Source organism: Serinus canaria, chromosome 14 (assembly GCF_022539315.1).
Source record: "Serinus canaria isolate serCan28SL12 chromosome 14, serCan2020, whole genome shotgun sequence".
In the NCBI taxonomy this organism is placed as follows: domain Eukaryota; kingdom Metazoa; phylum Chordata; class Aves; order Passeriformes; family Fringillidae; genus Serinus; species Serinus canaria.
In genome coordinates, this window is record NC_066328.1 from 14,263,316 (window position 1) to 14,289,026 (window position 25,711).

Consider the following 25,711-nt stretch of genomic DNA (forward strand, 5'->3'; position numbering starts at 1 on the left):
CTGGAATGGAGAGTGCTGGGGCAGAGTCTGGCTGATTAATGGACAGGACTGAATGGCCATTAAAAATGCAAAATAGAAATCGATCCAATTAAATAATCATGACTTGCATTTAGCCCGTGCTTTTCACTTCCGATCTTAAGCGAGGCTTGCAGACAGTCCGGGGGGAAATCGCTTAATGCTGCAGAGATTTAATCAACAAAATTAACACTGCTGATGTTAAATAGTTTCTCTGGTCATGGCCAGGTTTGGGGATGCAGCTGGGGGGGTTTTGCACCTGCAAGTCCAGGTGAGTGTCTCCAAAAGAGGTGTCAGGGAGCAATCCATGGTTACTCACTGCTCTTGGGAAATTCAGTCTGAGCTTGATTCTCCCCACGCTGCCAGGATGTTCCTGTAAACTTAGGGGGTTCTTTTGGGTCCTGATGAGCTTTGAGGGGTTTGGGAAGGGTGGCAGGCTGAGAAAGCCAGAACCAGAGGAAAATATCCCAACTTATTCCCAACACTGCCATGGCCTCAAGCCCTTCCAGGTTGTTCCACCTCTCTCCATCACCACCATCAGCCACCAACCCCATGGCGAGAGGATTTTCCCCCTGAAGGGAATTCAGGCACAGGGCCAAAAGGGAATTCAGGCCTTTTCCAGCAAAGCTAAATAATCCCAGCAGTAAATGACACCCTGAGTGTCCCCTGATGCTGAGGGACACCCCGGGGCATCGTGCACCCCTCCAGGCAGGACTCAGCCTGGAGCAGGATTCGCCTCCCCTCCTTAAACTGCAGCAAAAGCAGTTTGCCATCCTCCCCAAAGCACTGTAAATCATGGATTTTGTGGCTCTTTTCTGGAATTCCTTGCTATCCCACCGAGACAGAATCATTATTTACAATAATTCTAAATGACTCTTAATTACAGCGGCGCAGGTGCTCCTCGGAAGCAGCCGGATCAACATCTGGAGGTGAGGTGAGGGATTCTCTGAGCTCGGGGGAGGTGGGAGAAGCCTCCAGCTCCAGCAGGGATGGTTCACACCTGGGGGGCTGCAGCTCGGAGAGGTTGAGGAAGGAGTTTTCAGGGAATGCCGAGCTCTGGGAGCGGGAGGGGCAGCTGGGCTCCCCCCGCTGCGGCACAAAGGGAGGCCACGCTTCCAGTTTATACAGTTTAATAGATGTGAAACAAGATACATTTCCTTTGGAGTAATGGATGCATCGATAACAGAAGATAAATGTGAAGGCATAAATATGAGGCGGCATGGAAGGAACCAAACGGAAACGACTGGATGGGTTTGTTCCCCCCTGGGTGTCCACGGGCTCCTTCCTGCTCCTATTTCCCCTGGGAAAGCTGGGCCATGGACACAGGGCCTGCAGGAAGGGTGGGGAAGGAGGGAAAAAAAAAAAAAAAAAAAAAGCTGCAAAAAAATCCCCCCAAAGTGGTGTTAAAAGGTGACCTGGATTCCTCCAGAGGCTTGTGGAAGGGCCTTGGGAAGGGAATGTGTCCGGGGATGGGAAGGGAGGGACAGGGAGTGCAAACTGCCCCGAGGGGTCGGAGTTGTTCTGCCACAGGAGGACAAATCATCACCTTAAATGCTCACAAAGAACATCACCTACGACAGCTCTTTACACCTTTACACACTGTATCAATAATTTACTTAGAACTGCAGTAAACAAAATACATTTCTTAAATAATTTACTATTTATTTGTTCAGGTTTTTTTTTAATCTCTCTGTAAATGTAGTTATTTTTCCTTTTTTTCATTAGTTTTTTCTCTTTGTAACACAAGAAACCGTCTTTGTGCACGTTAGTTCAGATTATTGCGACATTTAACCTGAATTTCAGTTAAAAAAAAAGGGGGGGGGAAAAGCAACAGGACAGTTGGACAGACAAGAAGAATGAATAACTTATTATTGCACTGGCTACAATTCAGTAGTGATTTGGTTTTTTGTCTGTAATTAGGACAACCTCTAAAGTACAAAAGAAAATGAGCGAGATGTCAGAAGCATCAGTTGTGAGAAGAAGCTGGTGGGGTGATGGTGGAGGGCAGGGAAGCGAGGAAAGAGGAGAAACATTTGGAAAATGAATGGCTGGAATAATTAATTCCACAGAAAACCCAAGGAAACACCACCCATGTAATGCAAAAAACAGCATCTCTGTTTCTCTATAAAAATATGTGCATTATGAAGAGAGAGTTTATGTGGGTCTATTTTTTTTTCCAGGTTTTTGTTTGTTTGTTTGTTTGTTTCCTCATTTTGTAGCTCACAAATACAGAATTTTTATTTATAGAACTGCTGATATACAGACAATGTCCAGCTCCCAGGCACTCCAGCGTAACGGGACAGCTCAAAAAGGTGCCTCAGGAAAAGTTGAGCATCTTTAAAATAAAAACAAAAACCAAACTCAACAAAACAACAAAAGCCCAAGAGAATCCCCCCAGATCCCAACCACCACCAGCTCAGACCCGAATCAATGTGATCGAGGCCACGGAGCGGGGTGGGAGGAACGAAGCCACCCCTGCATCAACTCCACCTTCCCCTTAGAAAAGAAACCCCAAAACCTCTTGCCAAATCCCCCCAAACCCCCTCCCCAGTTTCGTCCAGCCGCTCGTTTGGTTTCTTTTTCATTTTTCCACGTGTGTGTGTGTGTGTGTGTGTGTGTGTGTGTGTGTGTGTGTGTGTGTGTGTGTGTGTGGTTTTTTTGCAAACTTCCACAGCTCTTCCCAACGAGCGACCGCAGCGAGGGGACGGCCCCAGTGACGGCCACCCCTGACCCCTGGCTCCCCTCGCTTTGGAACGCCCACATTGGTGACAAGCCCTTGAGACCCCCCCTGTCCCCCATCCCAGCAGCTATACTGGGTCATCCGTGCCTTCTTCTGTGGCAGCAGTCACGGGGCCCAAGTCCTGCTTGCGCAGGGGGCTCTTGGCAGTGCCCAGCAGCTCTTTGCCCCCCTCTTTGCCGTTGCCCCGCTGAGTTTTTAAGTGATCCTGTTTTCTCGGCTCAGCGTCCGGCCGCGAGTCCACGGAGGCCGGCGTGGACTGCCCGCTGTCCAGCAGCTCCGAGAGGCTGCTCAAGGAGCCACCGTCCAGCTGCTCGAAGGAGAAGTTGGGGATGCTGAGGTGCTCCCCTCGGCTCTCCGGGAGCTCCAGGGATTCTCGGTAGGCCGGGAACTCGCAGGACGGGGTTCTCCTCCGCAGCAGGGTGTTCTCGGAGGGTTTGGCGCGTGGGGCCGCTGCTCCGTCGTCCTCCATGGGAGGATCTATAGAAATGCAGGGCGGGCTCATCTTCTTCTTCCTCCGGGTTCCGTGGATGTAGTCGGCCTCCGGCTGGACGTGGCCGGGGGGCCGCTGCTTGTCCTCGGTGGGCTCCTGGCAGCCGCGGTCGGGGGCGCCGCCGGAGGGGCAGATCTCGATGGAATGCCGCCGCTGCTCGTCGGCCCAGCTGGGCTTGCTGAGGAAGCCCTTGGTGTCGGTGCTGTAGAACTTCTTCAAGTCCTTCTCCCTGCGGGAGAGGCTGCTTGTGCTGCAGTTCTTGAGGGGCACGGGGGACGGGGCCGGGGAGGTGAAGGGCGAGGTGGAGCGGCTGCCGGGGTCCGAGTGCTCCTCCGCCCAGTCTTTGGCTGAGCTGTTGATGTGCCGAACCTCCTCGTCAGCCAGGTCTGAGGGCTCGCCTGGGCAGCCCTCGGGGCCAGGGGGGCTGCTGGGGCTGGGTGGCCGGCTGGGAACGCTGTGCTGGCCACATGTGTGCTTCCGTGCCAGGGGGCCCAGGGGCCGGTGTGGGGAGGATGGGGGCGAGCGTGGAGGGGTGGCCGGGAGGGGGGAATGGAGAGGGCTGGGGGTGAGGGTGCTCTGGGGCTGCTTTGCTGATGGCTGGGGCTCTCCAGGCTCTGCTTGCTGGCTGTCTTTGTGCTCTGGAGTCTGTCCATCTACCGAGTCTGTCCGAACGGCCTCCTGGAAGGGGAGGGGAGAGAAGTGGGGTGAGAGCCTGGGGATGTGCTGGGCAGCAGCACCTCCAGTGATGGATGGAGAATTATAGAACCACGTTGTGTTGGAAGCGGTCTTAAAGCTCATCTCCTTCCACACCCTGCCACGGGCACCTTCCACCAGTCCAGGTTGCTCCAAGCCCCATCCGAGCTGGCCTGGGACACTCGCAGGGATGGGGAGCCCATGGCACGAGACAAAGGGCTTGTGGGTCTAACACAGCCCACCTCACCCCTGCCCCATCGTGCCAGTCCTGTCAGACCCTCCTGAACAAAAGGATAAACTTTAGCTGGCAGGAACGTTCATGTTCAGGGCTGGCATCTGCTGGGCCTTGGTCTTGTTCCAGCCCCAAATCCTGAGCCTCCCCATGATGGTGGAGGACTCTCCCAATTGGAGATTGGGCACCTTCTCCCCACTTTTTAGCTCTTATTTCCTGGAACAGCACAGCCATGAAGATGGAAGCAGGGAAAAAAGGGCCTTCCCACATTTGCTGGGACAGGAACATATTAAAATTTATGGCACGTTTCGCTCTGAAACAGGAATTCCACTTTAGCTCCAAGCAAAGAAACACAAGAGAGGACTGGGAAAGAAGGGAAGGAAGCAGGTGACAAGACAGCAGTTACCTCTGGGTGCTGGTGGTCCCTCACCTGTCTGCAGAGCAGCTTGCTGAGAGCAGGAGCCCGGGGGGTGCCGTGGGGACCCAGCCCCTTCCAGCGGTGCCGCCCGTCCTGGCCGGGGCAGCGCGCGGCCTCCGCGGGCACCCTGAGCGAGGAGCTGCCCCCCACGGGCTGGGAGCGGATGGAGGTGATGGATCCTAGGGCAGGACACAGGGAGCAGTCACTGCTGGGCATAGGAACTCTCAAGATTTGAGGCAGAAGACTCAAGAGGGGAGTGAACACAGGAGGGAGAAGGAAAAACCTCTTGGGCCTGGGTGAAATGCATAAATCTCGTATTTAAAACCTTGTCCCTTGTCCTGACTGCTGCTTTGATGCTCAGCAGGGATGGCAGGGAGCTCACAGATGTTGGGGTGTCTGTGCAGGGCTCTGATCCTTGTGGATACCTTCTAACTCAAGATATTCTAGAACATCTGCAGGCCCAGGGAAGTTCTCCCACCCAGCCCAGCCCAGCCAGCACCAGGGGCTGTCCCTGAGGCTCAGCTTGGTCCCACCAGGAGCTGCTCCAAGTGCTCTGCCAGCCCTGAGCCATGGACAGGCTGGAATCTCTCTCTTCCCAAAGCCTCCCAGGCTGGGTCTGAAGGCCATCCCTCCTCCCCAACCCATCCATGGTGCTGCTTTACTGCACTTGGGAGTTGTTTGAAAGATCTTCTCTGGTTTTTGGCTGCAGGATTTATTGTCCTCATTAGTTTGAAGCCCAACGTCTGTTCCTGCAGTGCTGCCCAGCTCCGTGTTACAAACACCATTATCCATCACTCCAAGAGATCTCACCCAGGGGTCAGGGAACTTGAACCCCTGACAAAAGCCACGCAGACACATCACAGTTGCATTTCACAGACAGATTTGTTGGTGGGGACAAAGAAAAGTGAGTGTTTAATAATTTTTCTTCTGGAGCTTTTCTCCAGAACACCACAGAAGGAATTCCCACCCTGCTTCTCCCCAGGTTTTTTTTTTTGGGCTCTCCTAGACCCAGAGATTCAGGCTCAGCCTGTGCTGCTCATGTGCTATTCCAGGCTTTATAAAGTGCTTTTTATGATGCAGAAAAACTCTGGCATAAAGTCGGTCACAAACATGGTCATAAAATCCAGACCCAATGCTCTACTCCCTGTCCTCAGCTGGAATTTCCTCCTGTTGGACACTTTCCATCAAGCTCTCATATAGGAAACCCAAACCCCCTCCAAACTGGATGCTCAGGAACACTGAAGATCTCTGGAGCTGGATATTTTTTCTCTTGTTTTTCTAGGAAATCAGCAAACTGCATCTAAAACCAAAACATCCTGAGATCTGCTCATCCCCCAGGATTTTCACTGTGTGGTCAGTGGAGAAGATCAGACATCCTGAAGCCCATGGAAACACTCATGGGAGTCTCCATGGGCTCAGTTTTGTTTGGATCTAATTTATGGATCTGTGACTTGAAGCAGAGTTTGGGCAGCTCAGGAGCAGCACAGCTCGGGGTGCTGCTGGTTTTACCACCAGGTAAAAAGTCCTATCCATCATATCCATCATATCCATCCCTCCAGTGCTCTTGGAGAGCTATTTAGGAATTGAGAAAACCTCAGAGAATTCTTGGTGGGCGCTAACCATCCCTGCCAACCATCCCAGCAGTTTTATATGGATATAAATCCTGCTTTACAGCCACTCCAGGGATGAAAAGCAGCCCCAGGAGGCTGCCTGTGAAACTCAACCTCTGTTTTCTTTCCTTCACGAGGAATTTGCAGGTGAAATAATAATAAACACTGAGCAGGGAACATGACCTGGCTCCCAGAGAGTCTGAACAAACACAGGGTTCCTTCTCCCAAGGCAATCAGAGCAAATCAGGGTGTGCAAACCCACTGGGCAGTTCTGGCATTTCAATCCATGCTGGATCAAAGGGAACCAGGCTGGGAAAAGTTCTAGGGGGCCCCTCCAGGAGCACGTGTGCCTTTAGGGAGGCAGAGATGTGTCTCAGATTTACTTCCTTTGTATTTTTGCTTTTAACCTAATGACTAATCCCTCATATCCCACAATACAAACTTTTCTATCCAGTTACAGAATACTACCCAAAGCCATAAAAATAAATTAAAAAAACCCAATCTCCACTCTAAAACCTCTATTGTACTTTACATATATCACTAGATTTTAAAACCTTAAACTCTAAATTTTCCACTACATAATATTATACACTTCTAATCAAACCACATACTCATAATCTCAATTCTATAATTTAATTTAAAAAAACTTTCTCTACAACTTCAAATTAAATACAGTCCTCTCTTAAAAATCAAAATCTATCAACATAAAAAAATCTAAAATTCCCAACATCTAAAATTCCAACAATTTCCCCTTCAAAGCAGCTCGACAGAAGAGCCAGAAAGGCATTTTCAGGGAAATGTGCTGGGATGCAGAGGATGAATGCCCCCTCAAAGGCTCTGTGATTCCTGGATTTTGGGGTCTCTCCATGACATTTCCTACAAGTCTGGGCTCAGCAAGAACCAGTGAGTGGTTTCTGATCTTTCTGCTGCCAAAGAAACTCCTGCAGCTCTGAACTCCACGTGTGCCCTGAGGCTGCAGCCTGCCTGAAACATGAGGAATTGTGCTGGAAGCAATCCCAACTCTGGCTTTTATTCCTGGGGATGTTATTGATCTGCAGGCAGGAGTCAGAGGGAATGCACAGCTCCCTTCCCCTCAACTAAAAACCTGTACCTGTGCTTGGGAGCTTTGCTTCTCCCCAAACACCTGAGCTGGCTGCTGGGGAGGTGGTGGAAACGTGGAATTTTGCAGGATTTAGGGAAGCCCTGATGGAGCCCCACAGGAGTGAGCCCTGCTCGGGCCATTCTTGGGTTGGGTGCTCCCCACTGAGCCCCCTGTGGCTGTAATCTTGGAATGGTAAAGATTGGAAAAGGCCCTGGGTTCCACCCATCAATCCAGCACTGCCAAGGCCAGTGCTAAATCAAGTCCCAGGTGTTTTGAACACAGGTTGAGGGAGATGCACAGGTTTTTTGAGCACTCCCTGGGATGATGACCCCGCCCCTGCTCTGGGAGCCCTCCCTGGTGCTTGAACACCCTTCCAGTGCAGAATTCTTCCCTGATATCCAATCCAAACCTCCCCTGGCAGAACCTGAGGCTGTTTCCTCTCATCCCTGGGAGCAGACCCTGCCCCATCCTCTCAGGGAGTTTTGGAGAATAGGAAGTTTCCCCCTGAGTTTCTCCAGGCTGAGCCCTCCAAGCTGCTCCCCCTTCCCTGGACACACTCCAGCCCTTCCACATCCTTCTTGTGGTGAGGAACCCAAAGCTTTGCCCCAGAGCAGAGGGATCTGTGAGGGTGGTACCTCTTTGGGCTTTGCAGGGGTAGGTTTCCATCTCCACCTCGTGCAGGGGCAGCGGGGCCGTGGCCGGGGCGACGGGCCGGAACATGTAGCTGTCGTTGGGCAGGGAATGCATCCTGGACACGGAGATCTTCCTGACTGTCAGCAGGGTCTGCGAGTCCTGGGCCCTCAGCGAGCCTGCACTGCCCTGCAGAGCAACAGGAGAGAGGTGGGGTCACCCCTGGGGCAGCAGCAGAGAGAGGCACAGCCTTCCCAGGCATCGTCCTGGGAGAAGGCTGTGAGGAGATAAGAATGATTTCTTGTCACTGGCATGTTTTATGAAACATCCTTTAGCTAGGATTTTTCTCCTGAGAAGCTGAGAGGCCTCGGAAAGGAAATGGAAACAATGATTATCTGCTGGGGTGGAATGCAACAGGTGCATGTGTGATTAATCTCATGTGGTTATTTCTAATTAATGGCCAATCCCAGTCTGGCTGGCTCAGACTCTCTGGCCAGTCACAAGATTTTATCATCATTCCATCCCTTTCCATTCCTTTCTACCCTTCTGATGAAATCCTTCTTCTATTCTTTTAGTACAGTTTTAATAGATCATTTTCTTTTAATATAATATATATCATAAAATAACAAATCAGCCTTCTGAAACATGGAGTCAGGATTTCTCATCTCTTCCCTCACCCTGGGACCCCTGGGAACACCCCCACACTTGGTGACCCCGAGTGAGGAACATTGCCACAATTTCTCATTCTTTTATCTGAACTTGCTGCACCTGTTGTTGTGAACATGTAGAATGTGTTTACCAAAGGGAGGTTTCCTAATTAACCCATGGTGATGGGGTTTTAATTAAAGAACCAATTAGGTCAATTTGTATCGTAACTGTCTACAAGAGCAATGGGATTCTTAATAGAGATGTGATTGATCAGCCTTCTGTGAATCATGGGGTCAATGCTAATTATCACCTGGCCAATGCTAATTATCACCTGCTAATTGTCCCCTGGCTGGGGACCCCTTGCTGTGGCACACCCCAGTGAGGAATTTACAGGGAATTCCTTCATTTTTTTGCTTCCTAGCCTTGTGCTGGCGTCCCCACTGGGATCTCACCCCGAGCCTGCAGGCAGAGTCACACTGAGGGAGGAGCTCAGGATGTGGCTGGAATAAAGGGAGGCATCAATGACCTACCACTAAAAAAGTCAAGTTTTTGTCCAAAGTCAACTCCTGAATGCACAGAGAGAAGGGAAAGGCCAGGGAAAAGGAGCCCATTTGTTAAACACAGGAAAAAAGCAGCATTTCTCACATGTTCCTGATCTGATGTTCCAAGGAGATGCTTTCAGGAGGCCTGAGGGTGAAAGAGGGGCCAAAACCAGAGGGGCCAAAAAGGTCCTCCTGGAAATTCTCCCCAAAACACCCTCAGAGGGCAGACATTTAAACACATCAACACCACTGCAAACCTCGAGGCCTCTCCCCTAAAACCTGGAATGTTTTGGGCACCACTGAGCCTGAAGAAGGAGGCAGAGGAAGGAGAAGACTCTGTGGCAGTGGGGGTGAGGAGCCTCTTTGGGGGTAGAAAAGGGATTTTTCTTTGTTGTCACTGAAATGGGTCTGGTTGGAAGAGCCCACACAGAGCTCACCACAAACCTTAAACCTGACCCTGCTCAGCAAATCCATCCTGGGGTCACAGGGAGCTTTAGGGACACAAATGATGTCCCTGAGATGCTGATGGAGGAGCTGAGAGGTGATTCCAGGACCTGACCAAGTGCTTGGGGAGCAGGAGCCCCTGGGCCAGGCCCTGTGGCCTGGCTGGACACATTCCCCTCCCAGTTTCCCCTTTTATCTCAAACACAGTGAATCCCTCTGGCTCTCCCTTCACATCAGCCTCCCAGTGACTGATTGAAAACATTTTCCCAGCTGCCTGTCTTAAATTAAATGGATTTTGCTTTGCTCTGCCAGCAAAACCTGTCCCTGAGCTCCCTCAGGTTTGGAGCTCACCAAGGATCTGGTTAAATCTGGTTTTTAACTTGTATTTCTGGCTTAGAAATGCCTTTCCTCAGCTCCCTGAAGGTGCACACCCCAAGATGAATGACTCCATGCTTTTACCCTGTGCAGCTTGGCTGGGAAGGGGGGGCAGCAGGTATTTACAGCTCCTTGGCATCCAGCTCTGCCAGCTGTGGCTGTGCCCTCTCAGCTGATGGATGGAAGCCTCAGCAGCCAGTGCCAGCTGGTCCTTGGCCATCCCAGCTCATCAGCCCCACCAGCACGGCCGGGGGCAGCCAGGGGCTCCTGCTCAGCCCTGAGCCACAAGGAGAACAAAAGGTCTCAGCACCTGAACAGAAGGATCTCAGGATTTGGCTCCTAAAGCTCAGCTTGGCTGTGGCTGGAACAAATGAACAGAAAGCCCTTCTTGACATCAGCCACTTCAATTTTTAAGGGTTCAGCTGTTGAGAGCTGAGTGAATTAGGGACGTGGGTAAATTTCCAATGAAATAAAGGCTTGAAATATGAACCATGGGATGGGAAATTTGTTGGCTGCCACCTGGAGAGCTGCTCTGGACAGTGAGGATGGTTTGGAGGCATCACTGCTGCTCCTCCTCTTTGCTGGGAAATACCTGCTGCACTCCAGAGCCTGGTCCCATACCTTGGGACCTGGGCATGGGGGTGGCTGGGAGCAGAGGGGGTTGAAGCCCTTCTGGTTTCTTGGGAATCTCCCTGGAGCATCTCCTGAATCCCCAGCTTGGGGGATTGCTGGAAGCCTGAGGTGTCGATCCCTCCCTGCCTCAGTTTCCTCAGTATCACAAACAAGTTCTTGCAATAGCAATAAAATCAAACCTGACTCTGTTTTCTCCACGAACAAAAAACTCTGCCTGCAGCTCTGGGTTTAACATTTGAAGTCACACCAAATGCACATTTGAAGGGCTAAAAAGAGGATTTCACTCCTATCCCACACAGGGCTGATTGCTCTGGGGTTTCCCAGCTGGAAAGGCTGTGGTTGTGAAGGGACAGGTTTGGGACAGCTCAGACACCAAAAGGGACATCAGCCACCTCAGCCTGGTGGCCTGGGCTTCTGTGGGGTGGTGGCAGGACATGGTGGAAGGATGAAGGGGACACTTGTCCCCCTCATCACCTCCAGGGTTAAAAGGAGGTTCCTGATGTGCTTGGGAAGTGTTGGGAAGTGAGGAAAGCCCAAGGAGAACGAACTGTCTGCACTGCCAGCCCGTGTGAAGGGAGGTGCCCTCTGTCCCCTCAGTTAGAAAAGCAACCTGTGCATTTCCCTGCAGGACTGTTTGCCAGGAGCAGCACTCAAACAGCCAATTCCCCATCGCTGTGTAACCAAATCTTTCTCCTCGCCCTAATGGAGCCTGATGGATTTCACAGAAATCTAATTTCATGTAATTCAATCTGCAAGCCCCCACTGATTTCGCGGTAGATTTATTTGTGATCGTGGTGACAAAGCAGTTCCGTGTTCACTCTTAATCACAGGCTGCTGACATGGGGTGAGACAATTATCTCACACCCTCCCTCCCCCCTGCACTTCTGATTGTTTTCCTGAAGGACTGGCAGGGATCAGAGAGCAGGCAGTGTCCCAGAAATCAACCCAGGAACCTCCAAAAATCAACACAGGAACCTCAAAAATCAACCCAGGAACCTCCAAAAAATCAAGGCAGGGACTTCCAAAAATCAACCCAAGGACCTTAGAAAATCAACCCAAGGATCTCCAAAAATCAACCCAGGGACCTCCAAAAATCAACCCAGGGACCTCCAAAAAATCAAGGCAGGGACTTCCAAAAATCAACCCAAGGACCTTAGAAAATCAACCCAAGGACCTCCAAAAATCTACACAGGGACCTCCAAAAATCATCCCAGGGACCTGCAGCTCCTTGCTGAGGAGTTCTGATAAACTCCCAAGTTCTCCATGTCCTAAGCAGAGCCATGGGAGCTGCAGGTTTGCAGCAGCACTGAATTGCTGGAGGATCCTCTGGAAATCCCAAAGTGGAATTAAACAGAACCTGTGAAGGGAATTTATCCCATCCCATGCTGGAGGGCCAGCATTCCCAGGATTTCTGGGATTGCTTGTTGTCCTGCTGCCCTGAAAAATGACAAGGACTGGCTGGGACAGCAGGACAGGGACTTTTATGGCTCAGAACTTAAAATCCACAACCTGAGAATGAAGAGGAGAGGTGGACTTTGAACTCTCCTCTGGGAATAATGGCCAGGATAACGTTTCCACCTCCAGGAGCCCTGGGAGCTGCCTCAGGAGTGGGGTGGTGGTGACATCCCTGCTGTAGGGGCTGGGACAGCTCCTTGAGTCCTGTCCCTCTGGCTCTGTGTGGGATCTGCTGGTCAGGCAGGTGGGATCCATCCCCTCCCCAGCCCAGCTCTCACCAGGCCTTGGTGCTTGCCCTTGGGGTGCTCCAGGTTCCCGTGCAGCGCCCGGCTCTCCCCGGCCCCGCTCCTGCTCCCGCCGGTCCCTCTGGACATCTCCAGCTCGATCTCAGCATCCATCTCAGCGTCCTCCTTGGCCTCCTTGTTGCTCTCCTCCAGGTGCTTCATCAGCACTGCCACCACCACGTTGACCAGGACGAACTGGGCGATGAGGACGAAGGTGACGAAGTAGACGGGGGAGATGACGGGCAGGTAGCTGAGGCAGTGCTTGTCCTCCCGCGTGCACTCCCGCAGCGTGTCCTGCAGCAGGGGGACAGGGACACCCTTAGAGAGCCTCTGCTGGGGCTCCAGGGGGAAACTGATTCATTAAAACGTGGATGTTGGTCTAGCACTGATGTGACGGACAAAGACTCTCTAACGGTTTAGAGTTAGAAAGTGTGTGGTTATTGTGGGATGGCTCCCAGACACACACCCCATTTACAGGTGATCACAGAGCCCTTTTATCTATTCAAATATTGAATACCCAAACTGCAAATGCATATTCCTAACTTTGGTACATCCCATTCCCAATATGGATATTGATCCAGTACCAATATCCAAAAACTCTCTAACGGTTTGAAGTTACAAAGAGTGTGTTTATTGTGGGACAGCTCCCAAACACACACCCCATTTACAGGAGATCACAGAGCCCTTTTATCTATTCAAATATTGAATACCCAAACTGCAAATTCACAACTTTGGTACATCCCATTCCCAATATGGATATTGATCCAGTACCGATATCCAAAAACTCTCCAACAGTTAAAAGTTAGAAAGTGTGTGTTTATTGTGGGACAGCTCCCAAACACACACCCCATTTACAGGTGATCACAGAGCCCTTTTATCTATTCAAATATTGAATACCCAAAATACAAATGCATGTTCATAACTCTGGTACATCCCATTCCCCGCCCTGCATGGTAATTAGTTCAAAAGCCATTAAGCATGCACAGTTTGTTCCTTGAAATGGGTCCATGGTCCCTTTCATGGGGAGGGGTCCCAAAATGAGGAAGTAAATGAAGTCTTCTTTGTTCTGACCTTTCTGCCTTCTCAATGCAAATCTGACAAATGAACCTTTGGTAGAACTCCCATCCCCTGTCTTCAGTTGGTTTCAGGACAGAGGAGGCCTAAAATTGTCTCATCTTCCTAAAAACAATTTCTTATGTTCCTAAAAACAATTGTCTTATGTTCCTAAAAGCCATTTTTCAGTTTCTGTGTTCTTCATTATAAACCCAGCTAACCAAACATTGTGTTGACAAAACCACTAACTCTTAACTTCATCAAGGCCTACCCATTTATTTTAATTAAATAAAGCTTATCTCTAACTAAAATCTTAGCTCCTCTAAAATCTCTAAATTCCCTAAAGTTTATGTCTCAAAACACCAAAAGAACACCAAGTGGGTACAGCTGAAACAGGTAAGAGGCAACACAGGAGTCATGGATTACAGCACCTACAAAGAGGGGAATGAGGTGCCCAGAAGTTTTGGATTTCTCATCTCCTGGAGTGTTTCAGGTCGGGTGGGACAGAGCATGGAGCAAGCTGGGACAGTGGAACTGGATGAGCTTTAAGGTCCCTTCCAGCCCAAGCCATCCCATGATCCTGTGATTCTGTGACACATCCCACAGAGCCCATGGTTACTCCTCCCAGTCCAACACCTGGCATAACTCTCCTTCAACATTACATCCAGGAACAAAGCTTCAGGCTGGGTGAGAATCAGGACAAATCTTGAAAACACACCTGGCTTTTCTGTTAGAAGTCCCCTTTGGATGTTTTAAGAGGAAACATTTTTGTTTGCACCCAAGAGTTGCCTGGATCCGTTTGAAAGCTGTCCCCAGAGCCCTGCAGAGAGGAGGAAGCCCCAGAGGCTGCACCCACCTTCATGATCCCGTTCCAGTTGTCCCCCGTGGACACCCTGAAGAGGGTGAGGAAGGCCATGCCGAAGTTGGTGAAGGTGGCGTGGCGGCTCAGGCCCTCACAGGGGTTCTCCTCACTGCAATCTGTGGGGCAGGGAAGGAGCAGCACATCAGCCCAGCTGTTCTGGAGTGTCCACAGCAGCCCCCAGAGCTGGGGCTGGCACCCTGAGCCACGTCCCATGGATTTATGGCACCGGGGGGGGGGGGGTGACATCCAGCTCAGGAGGAACAGGGGGGACAGGGGAAGGTGTTTTCAGCTGGAGAACCCTGGGACAGGACAGCAGGAGGTGTGGGAATGGTGGTGGGGGAGTTCTCATCCCTGAAAACATTCAAAGCCACAGGATTTGGAGCAAGCTGGGCTAGTGGAAGGTGTCCCTGCCCATGGCAAGGGGTGGCACTGGATGGCCTTTAAAGTCCTTTTTAACTCAAGCCATCCCATGATTTTCTGATTTCTGTGATTTTCTTTACTCCTGCTCTACAGCCTCCTTTGTCTGTTTTCCTGCTGACTGCGCCCTTGCCTTGATGATTTTTTACATCCACCACGAGGGATATTTTCACTGAGATAAAGTGGAGCAATTTGGCATTTCCCCCCTGAGAATTAATAGCCTAATGAATGCAAATTGAACATATGAAATATCCATCTTCCCATAAAACACAGCCTCGTTAAATATCCATTAGGACAGGCAGCAATGGCTCTTGGTTGGGCATTTCAGTCTTAGGTAATTATTCCGAGGTAAATTGGAAGGAAAAACAAAACAAAACAAAAATCCAAGAAAAACCCACAAATGATCAGTCCTGGGGGAGAGAGAGCTGATGGTTCTTGTGGCTGGTGTGGACTGATCAGGAAAAAGGAGAAAAAAAATTTGATTCCCATTAAATTGGGCTGGGAAGCAGAGTCCTGCCCCAGTGGGGTTCCCTGGGCTGGCACTGCCCAGGTGTGTGGGGAAACACCTGAAGAGCCATTTTTCACCCCTGTGACTGAACAAACACACCCATACCTCCAGGGTGGAATATAACCCCAAACTGTTTCACTCAGGATGGGTGCAGAACTAATTCCTTCCCCGGAATTTGTGAGAGACTGAAAAATAATTTGGTTTTGGTTGAAAGAATTATTCTGCTCTCAGGCACTTGTAATCTGAGCAGAGGGCTGGGCTCATAAAGGGGATTAATGACAGCCATAAACTCTGCTCAGGAAGGGCCCTTCTGGTGCTCCTGGAGCTCTAATTGGGATGGAAATGTTGAGGATGCAGACACAGCTCCCTCCAACAGGCTGGGCAAGGCTGGGCTTTGCTGTGATTTTAGTGATGGGCACATTCCTGAGCAGCTGCAGTCTCCTCAGACTGGAGGATTAATTCATGCTGGCCAAGCAGGAAGCACTGGATGCCTCCTGATGGATGGAGGGAGGGGAAGGTGATGCTGAGAGCAGGGCACAGAGGAGCCCTGGGAGCTGGGGGAGCAGGGCAGCCAAGTGCAGAGAACTGATGGGCTGTGGGGGAAGCTGTGAGCAGGGACATGTTTATGGTGGCATCTCTCCAGCAGGAATCTGACCCCCATCCAGCTCTGCAGACTCGTGTTCTGTCTCCAGTAGCAAACCAGAACAAATCCATGCTGGGCAATGATGTTTAAAAAGCAGAGAGTTCCTCTCCAGCCAAGGCTGGCTTTGGCCAAAGCCCTGAGTTTGTGTGTGTGTGTGTGTCAGAAAGGTTCTGTGTTACATCCTCGTGTGTCAGCTGTGACCCTGAGATCAAGAGAAAGCTTCCATCTTCAGAACATGAGTGTGAAGCTAAGGAAGGCCCAAGAATGAGAGAGAGAGGGAGAAAAGGAAGCAGGCAGAGAGCAAATAAACACCAACCGGATGGAGGAGCGGCCTCGGGCCCATTACTCACCCAGCTTGCCAAACAATTCCACTCCCAGGGCAGCATAGATAAAAAACAGGAGCATAAAAAGTAGGCCAAGGTTCCCTACCTACACAAGGAGAAAGCAGAACAAGGGTCAGGCAAGTCGAGGTCATGAATGAAATCACTCCATCACATTTTCAACACAAGCACAGCAGGGATGGGGGGCCAGAGGCAAATCAGATTTCCCCTGGGACCAGCAGCCTGGTCCCTCTCTGAGTTCTGCTCCAAGGGGCCCAGGGAGGACTTTGTGTGGGAGAGGAGCAGAAATGCCCTTGGGGGAAGCAGCAGCTTCTCCATCACCCTCCACTCATCTGGAATTGGGCTCCCCCAGGGCAGTCTGTGGGGCAGGGCTGGGTTTGGGGCCAGGAGAGGAGCTGTGTCCAAAGGTCTCACAGGCATGGAGGGCTTCCAGTGCTCCAGGGAGAGGAGAACTCCCTGAGCCTTTTCCTTTACAGGCCCTTCTCAACAGGAGCTTCCCAGATTCCAGCTTTCCTGTCCCACAGGAAGATCCTTATCCCAAAAACCGGCACTGGCAGCTCCAGGTGCTGCTGGAGGTGTTCCAAGCCCCCAGGGCAGCTGAAGGGGTGACAAGTGACATGAAAACAGCAGAAAAGCTCTTCACACCACCAGCATCGCAGCCCTCCGTGCTGGATCTCATCCCAGCACAGAATCCAAGCCTCAGAAACCTCTCCTGGAGCAGATTTCTGGTGATTCAGGCAGAGAACACGAGGGGCAGAGTGACCCGACCTGCTCCCACCTGCTCCCATTTATCTCTGCTGCCACTTTCATCTCTCTGTTTGCAGCTCCTAATTGAGACAAAGGGAGTTCTCTGCCCCACCAGCAGGATTTTATCCCTGAAAAACAAGGAGCTAGGAGGTGATCCAGGCCCAGGGATTGCTGATCTCTGAGGTGCATTTTAGTGAGCTCTGAGTTTGGGAGAGTTTTCTTCTCTGAGGTGGCACAGCCACAGATTTGTTGGTGATTTGGACTGTGCTTAATTTAATCAGAAAGTTTACCAGTGTGATATCTGTCATTATAAAATTAACACAGCTCTGGCTGATGAAAGAGGGGATTTTTTTATATTAAAGAAATGGGAATAGTCCAATCACCCAGTGCAGGCTGTAATTGCTATAAAGCCTAAACTGGCTCTGCAATTTCCCTAACATTATTACAATCCTCCAGGGAATAATAAAGATAAAACAGGGATGTGGATGGCTGGGCTGGGTTATTCCATCTGCCTCTGCTGCCTCCTGGAACAGCTTTTGCTGCTCCTGTCTGCTGGACCACTGATGGTTTGGGAGCCATTAGAAACGAGCAGGCACAACACAAACACCCCCCACACACTGCTGGGGAGGCAAACGAGCAAATAATTACAGGGAATTAAAATAAAAGGGATAAACAAACTTTCCAGGTTGAGGCAACAGAGGAGGGTGGTGGATTTTTGCTATAAGCAGCCTAAATGTTTTGGTGCCTGAGAAATCAGCCTGGAAACTTATGGAATTGATGAAACTGCAAAGAATTTAGGGTAATGTGGGAGTTATTACCAGGTTATCTGTAAAAGGTGTTATCTGGATTTCCACAAAGAGGAGGGGGAAGAGGGAATGGGGAAGGGAAAGAAGGAGAAGGAGGAGGAGAAGGAGAAAGAAGGAGATGGAGAAGGAGGAGGAGGAGAAAGAAGAGGGGAAAGGGAAAGGCAGAGGGAGAGGAGAAGGAGAAGGAGAAGGAGAAGGAAAAGGAAAAGGAAAAGGAAAAGGAAAAGGAAAAGGAAAAGGAAAAGGAAAAGGAAAAGGAAAAGGAAAAGGAAAAGGAAAAGGAAAAGGAAAAGGAAAAGGAAAAGGAAAAGGAAAAGGAAAAGGAAAAGGAAAAGGAAAAGGAAAAGGAAAAGGAAAAGGAAAAGGAAGAGCCCTCTTCAGCCCATGGCCTCCACCAAGGCCTGGGCATGGAGAAGGACCCAGGCACCTTCCCAGGGATGTGCTGGGGAGCAGGAGCTGGGTCAGGGGCTGGCACAGCCTGGCTGTGTCTGTGACCCTGGTGAGTCAATGCCATCCTGGAACTCCAGCTCCCTTTGGAATCCCCTCGGGGATACCTGATCCCTGTCTCTGAGCACTCTGAGATCTGCTGAGAGCAGACAGGAGGAGATGGTGCATGAATCATGCTGCTGGAGGGAATGGCAGGGCAGGAGCTTTTCTGCAGAGCTGGGATCCAGCCTGAGCTGGATGCTCCACCAGGAACAGCAATCCAGCTCTGGCAGCAGCCTCAGCTCCAGCAGGCCCTGAGGAGTGGTTCTGCTCCAGCAGCTCAGCCCAGGCTCTGGAATCCATCCAGCTGCCCTTGACCTGGGCACAGGGAACTCCAGCTATCCCCTCTCTCTGGCAGCCAGGGGCTATCCAGCAGGGGAATTTGGGAGATGGATTTGCAGAGACTTCTCAGAGCCTGACTGAAGGCTCACACAGGGAGCATCTGAATGCAAACCTTGCCAGAAGAAATGCTCTGACTTAGGAATGCCATGGAATAGGACAGACCTTGCAGAGAGAGAAATGGAACTAGAAATCCTAGTTCCAAAGGATGGCCTTTGAAAAGGGTGGCACTGGGATCCAGTGCCAAGGGGGGCTGTGGTCTGCAGGGACAGGAGCACAGATGAAGAACATTTTGGAGAGATTCTTGGTGCCCTGAGGACCCCAGAGAAGCCACAAGAGCTGGAGATGCTGGTGAGCATCTGTGGTTCTCCTGGAGCTTCCCTTCTGGAATGCTGGCTGGCAGCACTGGCATGCTGTGGGGACACTGGCATTGTCCTCCATGGCACCCAGAGGGGCAGGGAGAGCCTCCAGGAGGATCCCAGCTGGATCTGCAAAAGCCCTGGAATAACCTCCTCAGCTCCAGGGGAGGGCTTCCCTCTGCAGGCACCCAGCTGCCCCTGGGAGAGGCACTGATGGAATTTGTGTCTCCTCTGCCCCTCTCTGGGTGAAGCCTCTTCCTCCTGAGCCTCTTCCTGATCTGACATCCCTTGGCATTCCCATTTTTGATGCACTCAGCTCCCTGGGATGCCTGTCCAGAGCAATTCCTCATAAAGTGAAGCTCCTGCCAAGCCTTTCCAAGGCCATGATCCCTCCCCATCTTCCTTCCAGCACTGCCCAGCCAAGGCAGCAATCCTGGCAGTGGATAACACAGCCTGATTTATGCACCATGCCCAGGAGGAAATGGACACATCTGCCTGGAGAACAGAGGCCATCTGTGAGAATTCCAGCACTGGTGGAGAGCCAGAACCTTGGAGGGTGAAGTCACCTCAGGCTGACCTGAACAAGGTCCCCTTTCTGTGTCCCCTCAGCCCCAGAGCCAGCAGGAGTTTTGTGCCTCTGGAATTGTGTGTCACTGAGGGGTCCCTCAGGGATCTCTGCAGCACAGCCCACAGCTCCCTCTCTCCCCAAATCCCTCACCCCAGTGCTGGCTGCTCACACATTCCTGCTCCCTGATTCCATCCCTGTGGCTCCCCAGGGGCTGGCAGGGACAGCTTGTTGGTTTTGTCCCCTGGCTGCAGTGGGACAATGCCAGAAAAGCTCTCCTGGAGCTCAAACTGAGACAAGCCCAGGAATTAGAGCACCAAGAGGAGATAAACCCCTGGACAGGAGCAAATTCAGGTCCTGCCCTTCAGGGCTCTTCACTCTTTTCTTGGCCCAGAGTCCCTGTGGGGGCAGTTCCAAGCTGCTGAGGACAGAGAGGAGTCTCTTGTACAGGGAGTTCATGTGCCATCCATGGATCTGGTGAGACCAGAGAAGGGAAAACAACCAGACCTTCTGACAGAGAGGTTCCACATCTCATTGCTGTTGGAGGGTGGGAATTGGGCTGGACTCCAGTTGTCCTCCCCACCAGGAAGAGTTGTGGCAGCTCAGCAGTGACTGCTGGGGGATTTGCTTCCACCAGGAGCATTGGAACCCAAATCTGATACAGGAAGGGACTTTGGAAAGCTGGGAGTGGGAAAAGGACTAAAGGAAAACCATCCAAAAGGAGCCTGAGAGAGCAGCCCTTGCTTCCAAACCCAGCAGCCACCAGACTCAGGAGCAAGGAAATGATCAGTGATGGATGAGTGGTGTCATTCATTATGGAGCCTTAATGAGCAGGAGCTCAGAAAGAAGAGGAAAACACTTGAAGCAGGTCTTGAAAAGCTGCTCCACACCCAGAGATTAAAGGAGTTCACTGCTCTCCTGTTCTCCAGACTGCAGGAGAGGATTTTATCTACCATTGCTCCAAAAAGGAGAAGTGCTACAAGAAAAAAGCAACATGACATCCAGTGAAAAAACAAACCTTGCTAATTCAGACTAAACCAACCCAATTTTTTTAATAAGAAGAGTAAACATGAATGTGTTCCATCAACAGGGGATGGCTGATTCCCTAACACTGGATTCTTAAAACAGGAACCAGGGATTGGCAGGACACAGAGAAGGTGGGAAGAGAATCTGAGATCATTCCCTGACCATTCTTTCTGCCTCTGTGGCCTTTCCTAATTTTTTTTTCTCTTCTCAATCTCATTTTTCCCCACAGATCAGGTGGAGGAGAAGGTCTTTGACCTGGCAGGCAGAGGTCACCACCCAAGGAGCAGGGCAGGGACACTTGGAAAAGAGCAGCTCAAGCTCAGTCTGAAATCCCAAAAGAGGAGATGAATCCTGTGACAGTGCTGGATCAAAATGCCACATTCCCCCAAATTTGGGGATGATTGGTTCTCCAAGTGTTACTCAAATTGCTGAATAAAAACCAAACCCAAAGCTGATGAAAATCACCCCCCAGAAATGCAGTGACAGCTCCTTGTCATTGTCAGCCCATAAATGGGCATTCTCCACACACCAGACAAAGAATTTCCCCCCAAACCTGAATGAATAAACTTTAAATTAGCTTTTTTTTTTGTCACTTAGAAAACACATTCTATGAGGATTTTCCAGCTGTGGTTTTAGGATGCTAATTTAATTAGGGTAGGAACTCATGCCCTGCCTTGGAAATGAAAGCTGCAGCTTTATGAAGAGTGATGGTTGTCAGAGAGCTCTTCTTAAAATTCCCTTCTCATTTTCTGAGCTTCACTGGAGACCAAAGTGGCATTTTTTTATCTGCACGAGATCTGCTTGGAATATCCCTGGGGTTTTCCCTTGACAAGAGACCCTGCTGGGAATGCAAACTGCAGGAACACCCCAGGGAACCCAAAAACCTGGCCAGGAGCCACCCTATTGTGTGTGGGGGAGACAGAAAACAAGGAGGGAGAGAAAATATGGGCTCTGGTGACAATGCTTTGTAAGCTGAAAACCAGACACAAATCCAAGGATTTCTTGGAATGCCAGACCAGGGGTCAGGCTGGTAAATCCCTGCTTCAGCCTCAGCCCAAATCATTCAGGAAATCTGGATGCCAAAGGGCAAATGCTGGGATTAGAAGATCAGAGCAAAGGGGTCTTTGCAAGGAAAAGAAATTCCCAATTTTCCATCTCTCCTGGAATAGATGGTGGGCTGCTTTGCACTTAGGAACTGAGTCCCAGAGGTGGTTTTGGGTAATTCCATGTTTTCTGCTGGTTCTCTGGTGGCCACTCATCCTCTGGAGGAGACTCCCACCCTCGTGGGGTCTGTCCTTGGCTGCTCCTGGGAACTGGGATGGGCAGGGTTAATCTGAGTTAACTCCAGCCCTGGACAATCAGAGCTCACACCAGCAGAGCAGAACACACCTTATAAAGGATAAAACAAACCAAACCAAAACAAAATCCCCTTGGAGTTCTGATGGACTGAAAGCCAGCAAAAAGCTTCTTTCCTTTTCTCAGATCCATAAAGAGGAGTCCCAGGAGGTGAACACTTGCAGGATCCTATCAAATTCCCTGAGGCTGGAGGTGTTGTTGTTTCTCTTGCAGCTCAGGAGGATTTGGTGATTGGTGACCCCAAATCAAGATTTTAGCCCTCAGAAGCTTCTCCCCAGTTTGCCTTTCCAAGGCTGCAGCACCTCTGTCCATAACTGTGGCTGTTCCTGCCTCCCAAATAACACTCCTGAGCTGGGAGCTCCCAGTGCTTTCTCCAAGGTCCTTCTCTGTCCCTCCTGGTGCTTCCCAAACTTGCCAGTGAGATCTGGGCTCTGTGCAAGCTCTGCCTACAGGAATTTGCTCTCTGGGAACTCTTTTCCCATCGTTTTGCTTCTCCCATCAAACACATCCAGGATGAGCCATGCAAAACTCCACTCCCAAGGCCTGGAGGAAGCTGAGACCCTCCCCAGGTGGATTCTGGAGGCCACCAAACCCAGAGCTGTCCCCAGGCCCCAAAGGCACTTCTGTCCCCCAGGGGAGCACCCTGGGTGTGGAGGAATTTTGGGGGCTTACCTGGGGCAGGGCTTGCACCACCGTGTCCAGCAGAGCTCTCATGCCCGTGGCCATTTTCAACAGTTTCAGCACTGAAATGAGGAGCAAATCCTGCTCAGCAGGGCTGGGGGGAATTGCAGGGAAAATCCAGGAAGGAAATGGAGGTTCAGGTCTTGCAGGGAGGGTTTAAATCTCCCTTACTGCTGTTTGGACACGTAGGGAGTTCTCTGCTGAAAAGCAGGGCTGAACATCCCCCTGTCAGTCCCAGGGGGAATGCATTCCCACTGCCAGAGGGTTCTGGGATTTTGGGAAGGAATTCCTCCCTGTGAGGGTGGTGGAGGGGCTGAAATAGAATTCCCACAGCAGCTGGGGCTGACCCTGGATCCCTGGAAGTGTCCAAGGCCAGGCTGGGGTGGTGGAAGGTGTCTCTTCCATGGCAGGGGTGGAATGGGATGGGCTTTAAGGTCCCTTCCAACCCAAACCATCCTGGAATTCCATGAAAATGGACAAAAACCTACAAGAACCCCAAGGTGCCCAGGCAGGAAGATGGGAGCCCCCTCACCAGTGAAAAGCATCCTCCCAAGCCCTGGCTGCCATCACTTCCCACCCTGCTCTGGACCTGGATTACAGCTCAGTGATCCTAGGCTGGGATCAGAACCCAAGCCCAGATGGAAACCCCCTGGAACCCCCAGCTGCTCTCTGAGCTGCCATTCCTTGTTTCCCCACTGGAAACGAACCAGCAGGGCTGGAAGGACAAACATGCCCAGGATTTCCTGGGTGTGTGGAGGGCCCAGGGCAGGACCCACCTCTGGCAATCCTGAGCACCCTCATGATGCGGATGATGGTGGGGTTGATGGGGAGGGCGGCGTTCATCTCGATCTCCTCCAGGGTGATCCCCACGATGGACAGCAGCACTATGGCCAAGTCCAGCTGGTTCCACCTGCACAGGCAGGAAGGACAAACACAATCCAAATTATACGTCTGCAATCTTATTAACAGGCACCAGCAAATCCCAAATGCATCTCTGTCAGATTAAGTTAATTATCTAAAATTTGAGTTTTAATACAATGTACCTCTTATAGTTCTATTTCTCTAAAGTATTTAGTTTTTTTGATAAAACCATCCTTTAAAACTAATTTTTATTTCTATTTTTCTCTCGACAATATCTATCTCATTCTATAATATTTCTAAATCAGTATTTCTTATCTCAGTTTATATACAAATGTATACTGTATAAACTTTCTGTTAAGTTTTTAAAACTTTCTACAAATTTATTTCCCACACATCTCCTCATTCTCCTCTGGGCCTGTGATTTTTAGGTGGTACAAAACCAGCTCAGAGCAGCTGGCACAGACATCCTGTGAGCCACAAAATCTGGGAAGCGACTGGGAAGTGTTTCTGACATCTAAGCTGAGCTGCTCAGGCCTGGTGGAAAGGGAAATCCTGGGGGAAAAGATGCACCTGGAATTTGGGGAGATTTCCTGAATTCCTCCTGCAAAGCACCGCCAGCAGCTCTCAGGATTTCCAGTTCTCACCCACTGAGAGCCAGCCCTGCGCTGTCCTTGTGTCACCACAGTGCTGCTGCATCTCCCCAGAATGTGGCTCTGAAGCTGGCTCAGTGCAGCCCTGAATCCCAAATCCACAGGGATCCCAAAATGCTCTCACCTGTCCTTAAAGAACCTCCGGAATCCAAAGGCCACCAGCTTGAGCAGTGCCTCGAACACAAAGACGATGGTGAACACGTAGTTGCAGTACTTGAGGGCTTCATCCAGGGACTGCAAAGACAGATCCCAGTTAGGCCAGCCCAGTTATCCCTTCCCAGACCCCCCCGGAGGGGCTGGCAGGGAGCAGGGTGAGAGGAGCAGAGAAATTTCAGGAATAAAGTCATAAAGGCTCGTGGAGCTCGCTAAATCACCAGGCAGAACTCAAACAAAGGCTAAGCCCCTGAGTCAAACAAAACCCTGCAAAGCACTGAGATTAGTTCTGCTAAAAATGTCAGGTTCAAGCTCAGGGCACAAACTGTTCAGTCTGGGCCAGGCAGGAAAGAATTCCCCCCTTGCCCATCTCCTGAAGATTCCTTGGTGTGAAGTGCCCAGGCCTGGGGAGAAGAAAATGGATCAAAAAAGCCTTGATGGATCATTCCTTGATTCCAGCCCTGGGGACAAAGGCTTTGCTTAAAAAGCTGAGGAAAATAAATAAACCTTGGAGATGGATGAAACCTTTCCTTGGTGAAAAATGGGACATCTCCAGAGCTGGGCAAAGCGTGTCCATATTTGGTGCAGCGTTCCCGCTGTCCCCGGAGCCGCCCTCGGAAGTCAGGAATCCACAGTGTTTATACTGGGGGATGATGAGTGTTTATAATGGATTTCATTGGAGCTGGGGGCCAACAATAGCAAAGGAATCTTGTGGGGCCTTAAAATAGACAAGCTGGGGGGTGGGGGAGCAGCTCTTGGGGTGAGGAGGGGTTGGGGGACACAAGGGAGGGAAGGGGGGTTTAGTTCAGTGTAGAGCAGGACTCGGAATTGCCAATAAAAAATGGGAATTGTGAGCATCAAACCGGACAAAAATGGAAATAAATGCCACAGAGGAGGCTGCAGGAAAGCCCAGGGCACAGGAAAGCTCTTTTTGTCCTCTCTGTGTGATGCCTGGCTTTGCTGACCCCACACACAGCGAGGTCACCAGGGCATGGCCATGCCCTGGTTTTTGGGAACGGGAGCTGGAAGTTCCTTAGGTGTTGGCAACAATCCCTATTTTTGTACCAGTACCTAAAATAAAATGGCAGCTTAAAAAACACAGGACAATTTCCTGTTCCATCCAAAGCCCGAGCCTGACTTCTGCCATCGCTTGTGACCGTTTGTGTTTGGATTTACAACTCTGTGTTAAGTGAACGTAAACCAAGAGTAAATAAAACCTAACCTGGATAAACAGCATTTCCATGGAATTACCCTGCTGTAAAACACACACACACACACACACACACACACACACACACACACACACGCTGCCCTCTGGCTCAGCATCCAGGAGGCATTTGCAGGTTACCATGGAATGCTGGAAAAGTAAATGCTGAGCCAGAGCTCCCTAAGTGATAACGAAATGGAAAATTTACAGATGGAAAATGTATAAATCGATAGAAATTTATCTATGGGCCCCTGTGATTTCTGTCAAAGGCGTTCTGAGGGGAGAGTGATTTTATAATGCATTAAAAAAGTGAGGATTGTACTTTTAAATTTGGTTTAGT

General features: G+C 50.6%; 1 protein-coding gene across 1 annotated transcript in view; it reads right to left on the reverse strand.

Annotated features, from left to right (window-relative positions):
- Window positions 1–1,128: 1,128 nt before the first annotated feature.
- The window catches only part of CACNA1H (calcium voltage-gated channel subunit alpha1 H), an 80,272-nt gene continuing 55,689 nt past the window's right edge, over window positions 1,129–25,711 (reverse strand). Inside the window, exons 19-27 of the mRNA XM_050980128.1 lie at window positions 24,136–24,245; window positions 23,277–23,410; window positions 22,492–22,562; window positions 16,145–16,223; window positions 14,221–14,342; window positions 12,306–12,605; window positions 7,936–8,119; window positions 4,601–4,767; window positions 1,129–3,923 (exon numbers count right to left, since the gene is read on the reverse strand). Of these exons, the coding sequence (XP_050836085.1) occupies window positions 2,823–3,923; window positions 4,601–4,767; window positions 7,936–8,119; window positions 12,306–12,605; window positions 14,221–14,342; window positions 16,145–16,223; window positions 22,492–22,562; window positions 23,277–23,410; window positions 24,136–24,245 (2,268 nt within the window). The 3' untranslated portion in view covers window positions 1,129–2,822. The remainder of the gene's footprint in view (window positions 3,924–4,600; window positions 4,768–7,935; window positions 8,120–12,305; window positions 12,606–14,220; window positions 14,343–16,144; window positions 16,224–22,491; window positions 22,563–23,276; window positions 23,411–24,135; window positions 24,246–25,711) is intronic.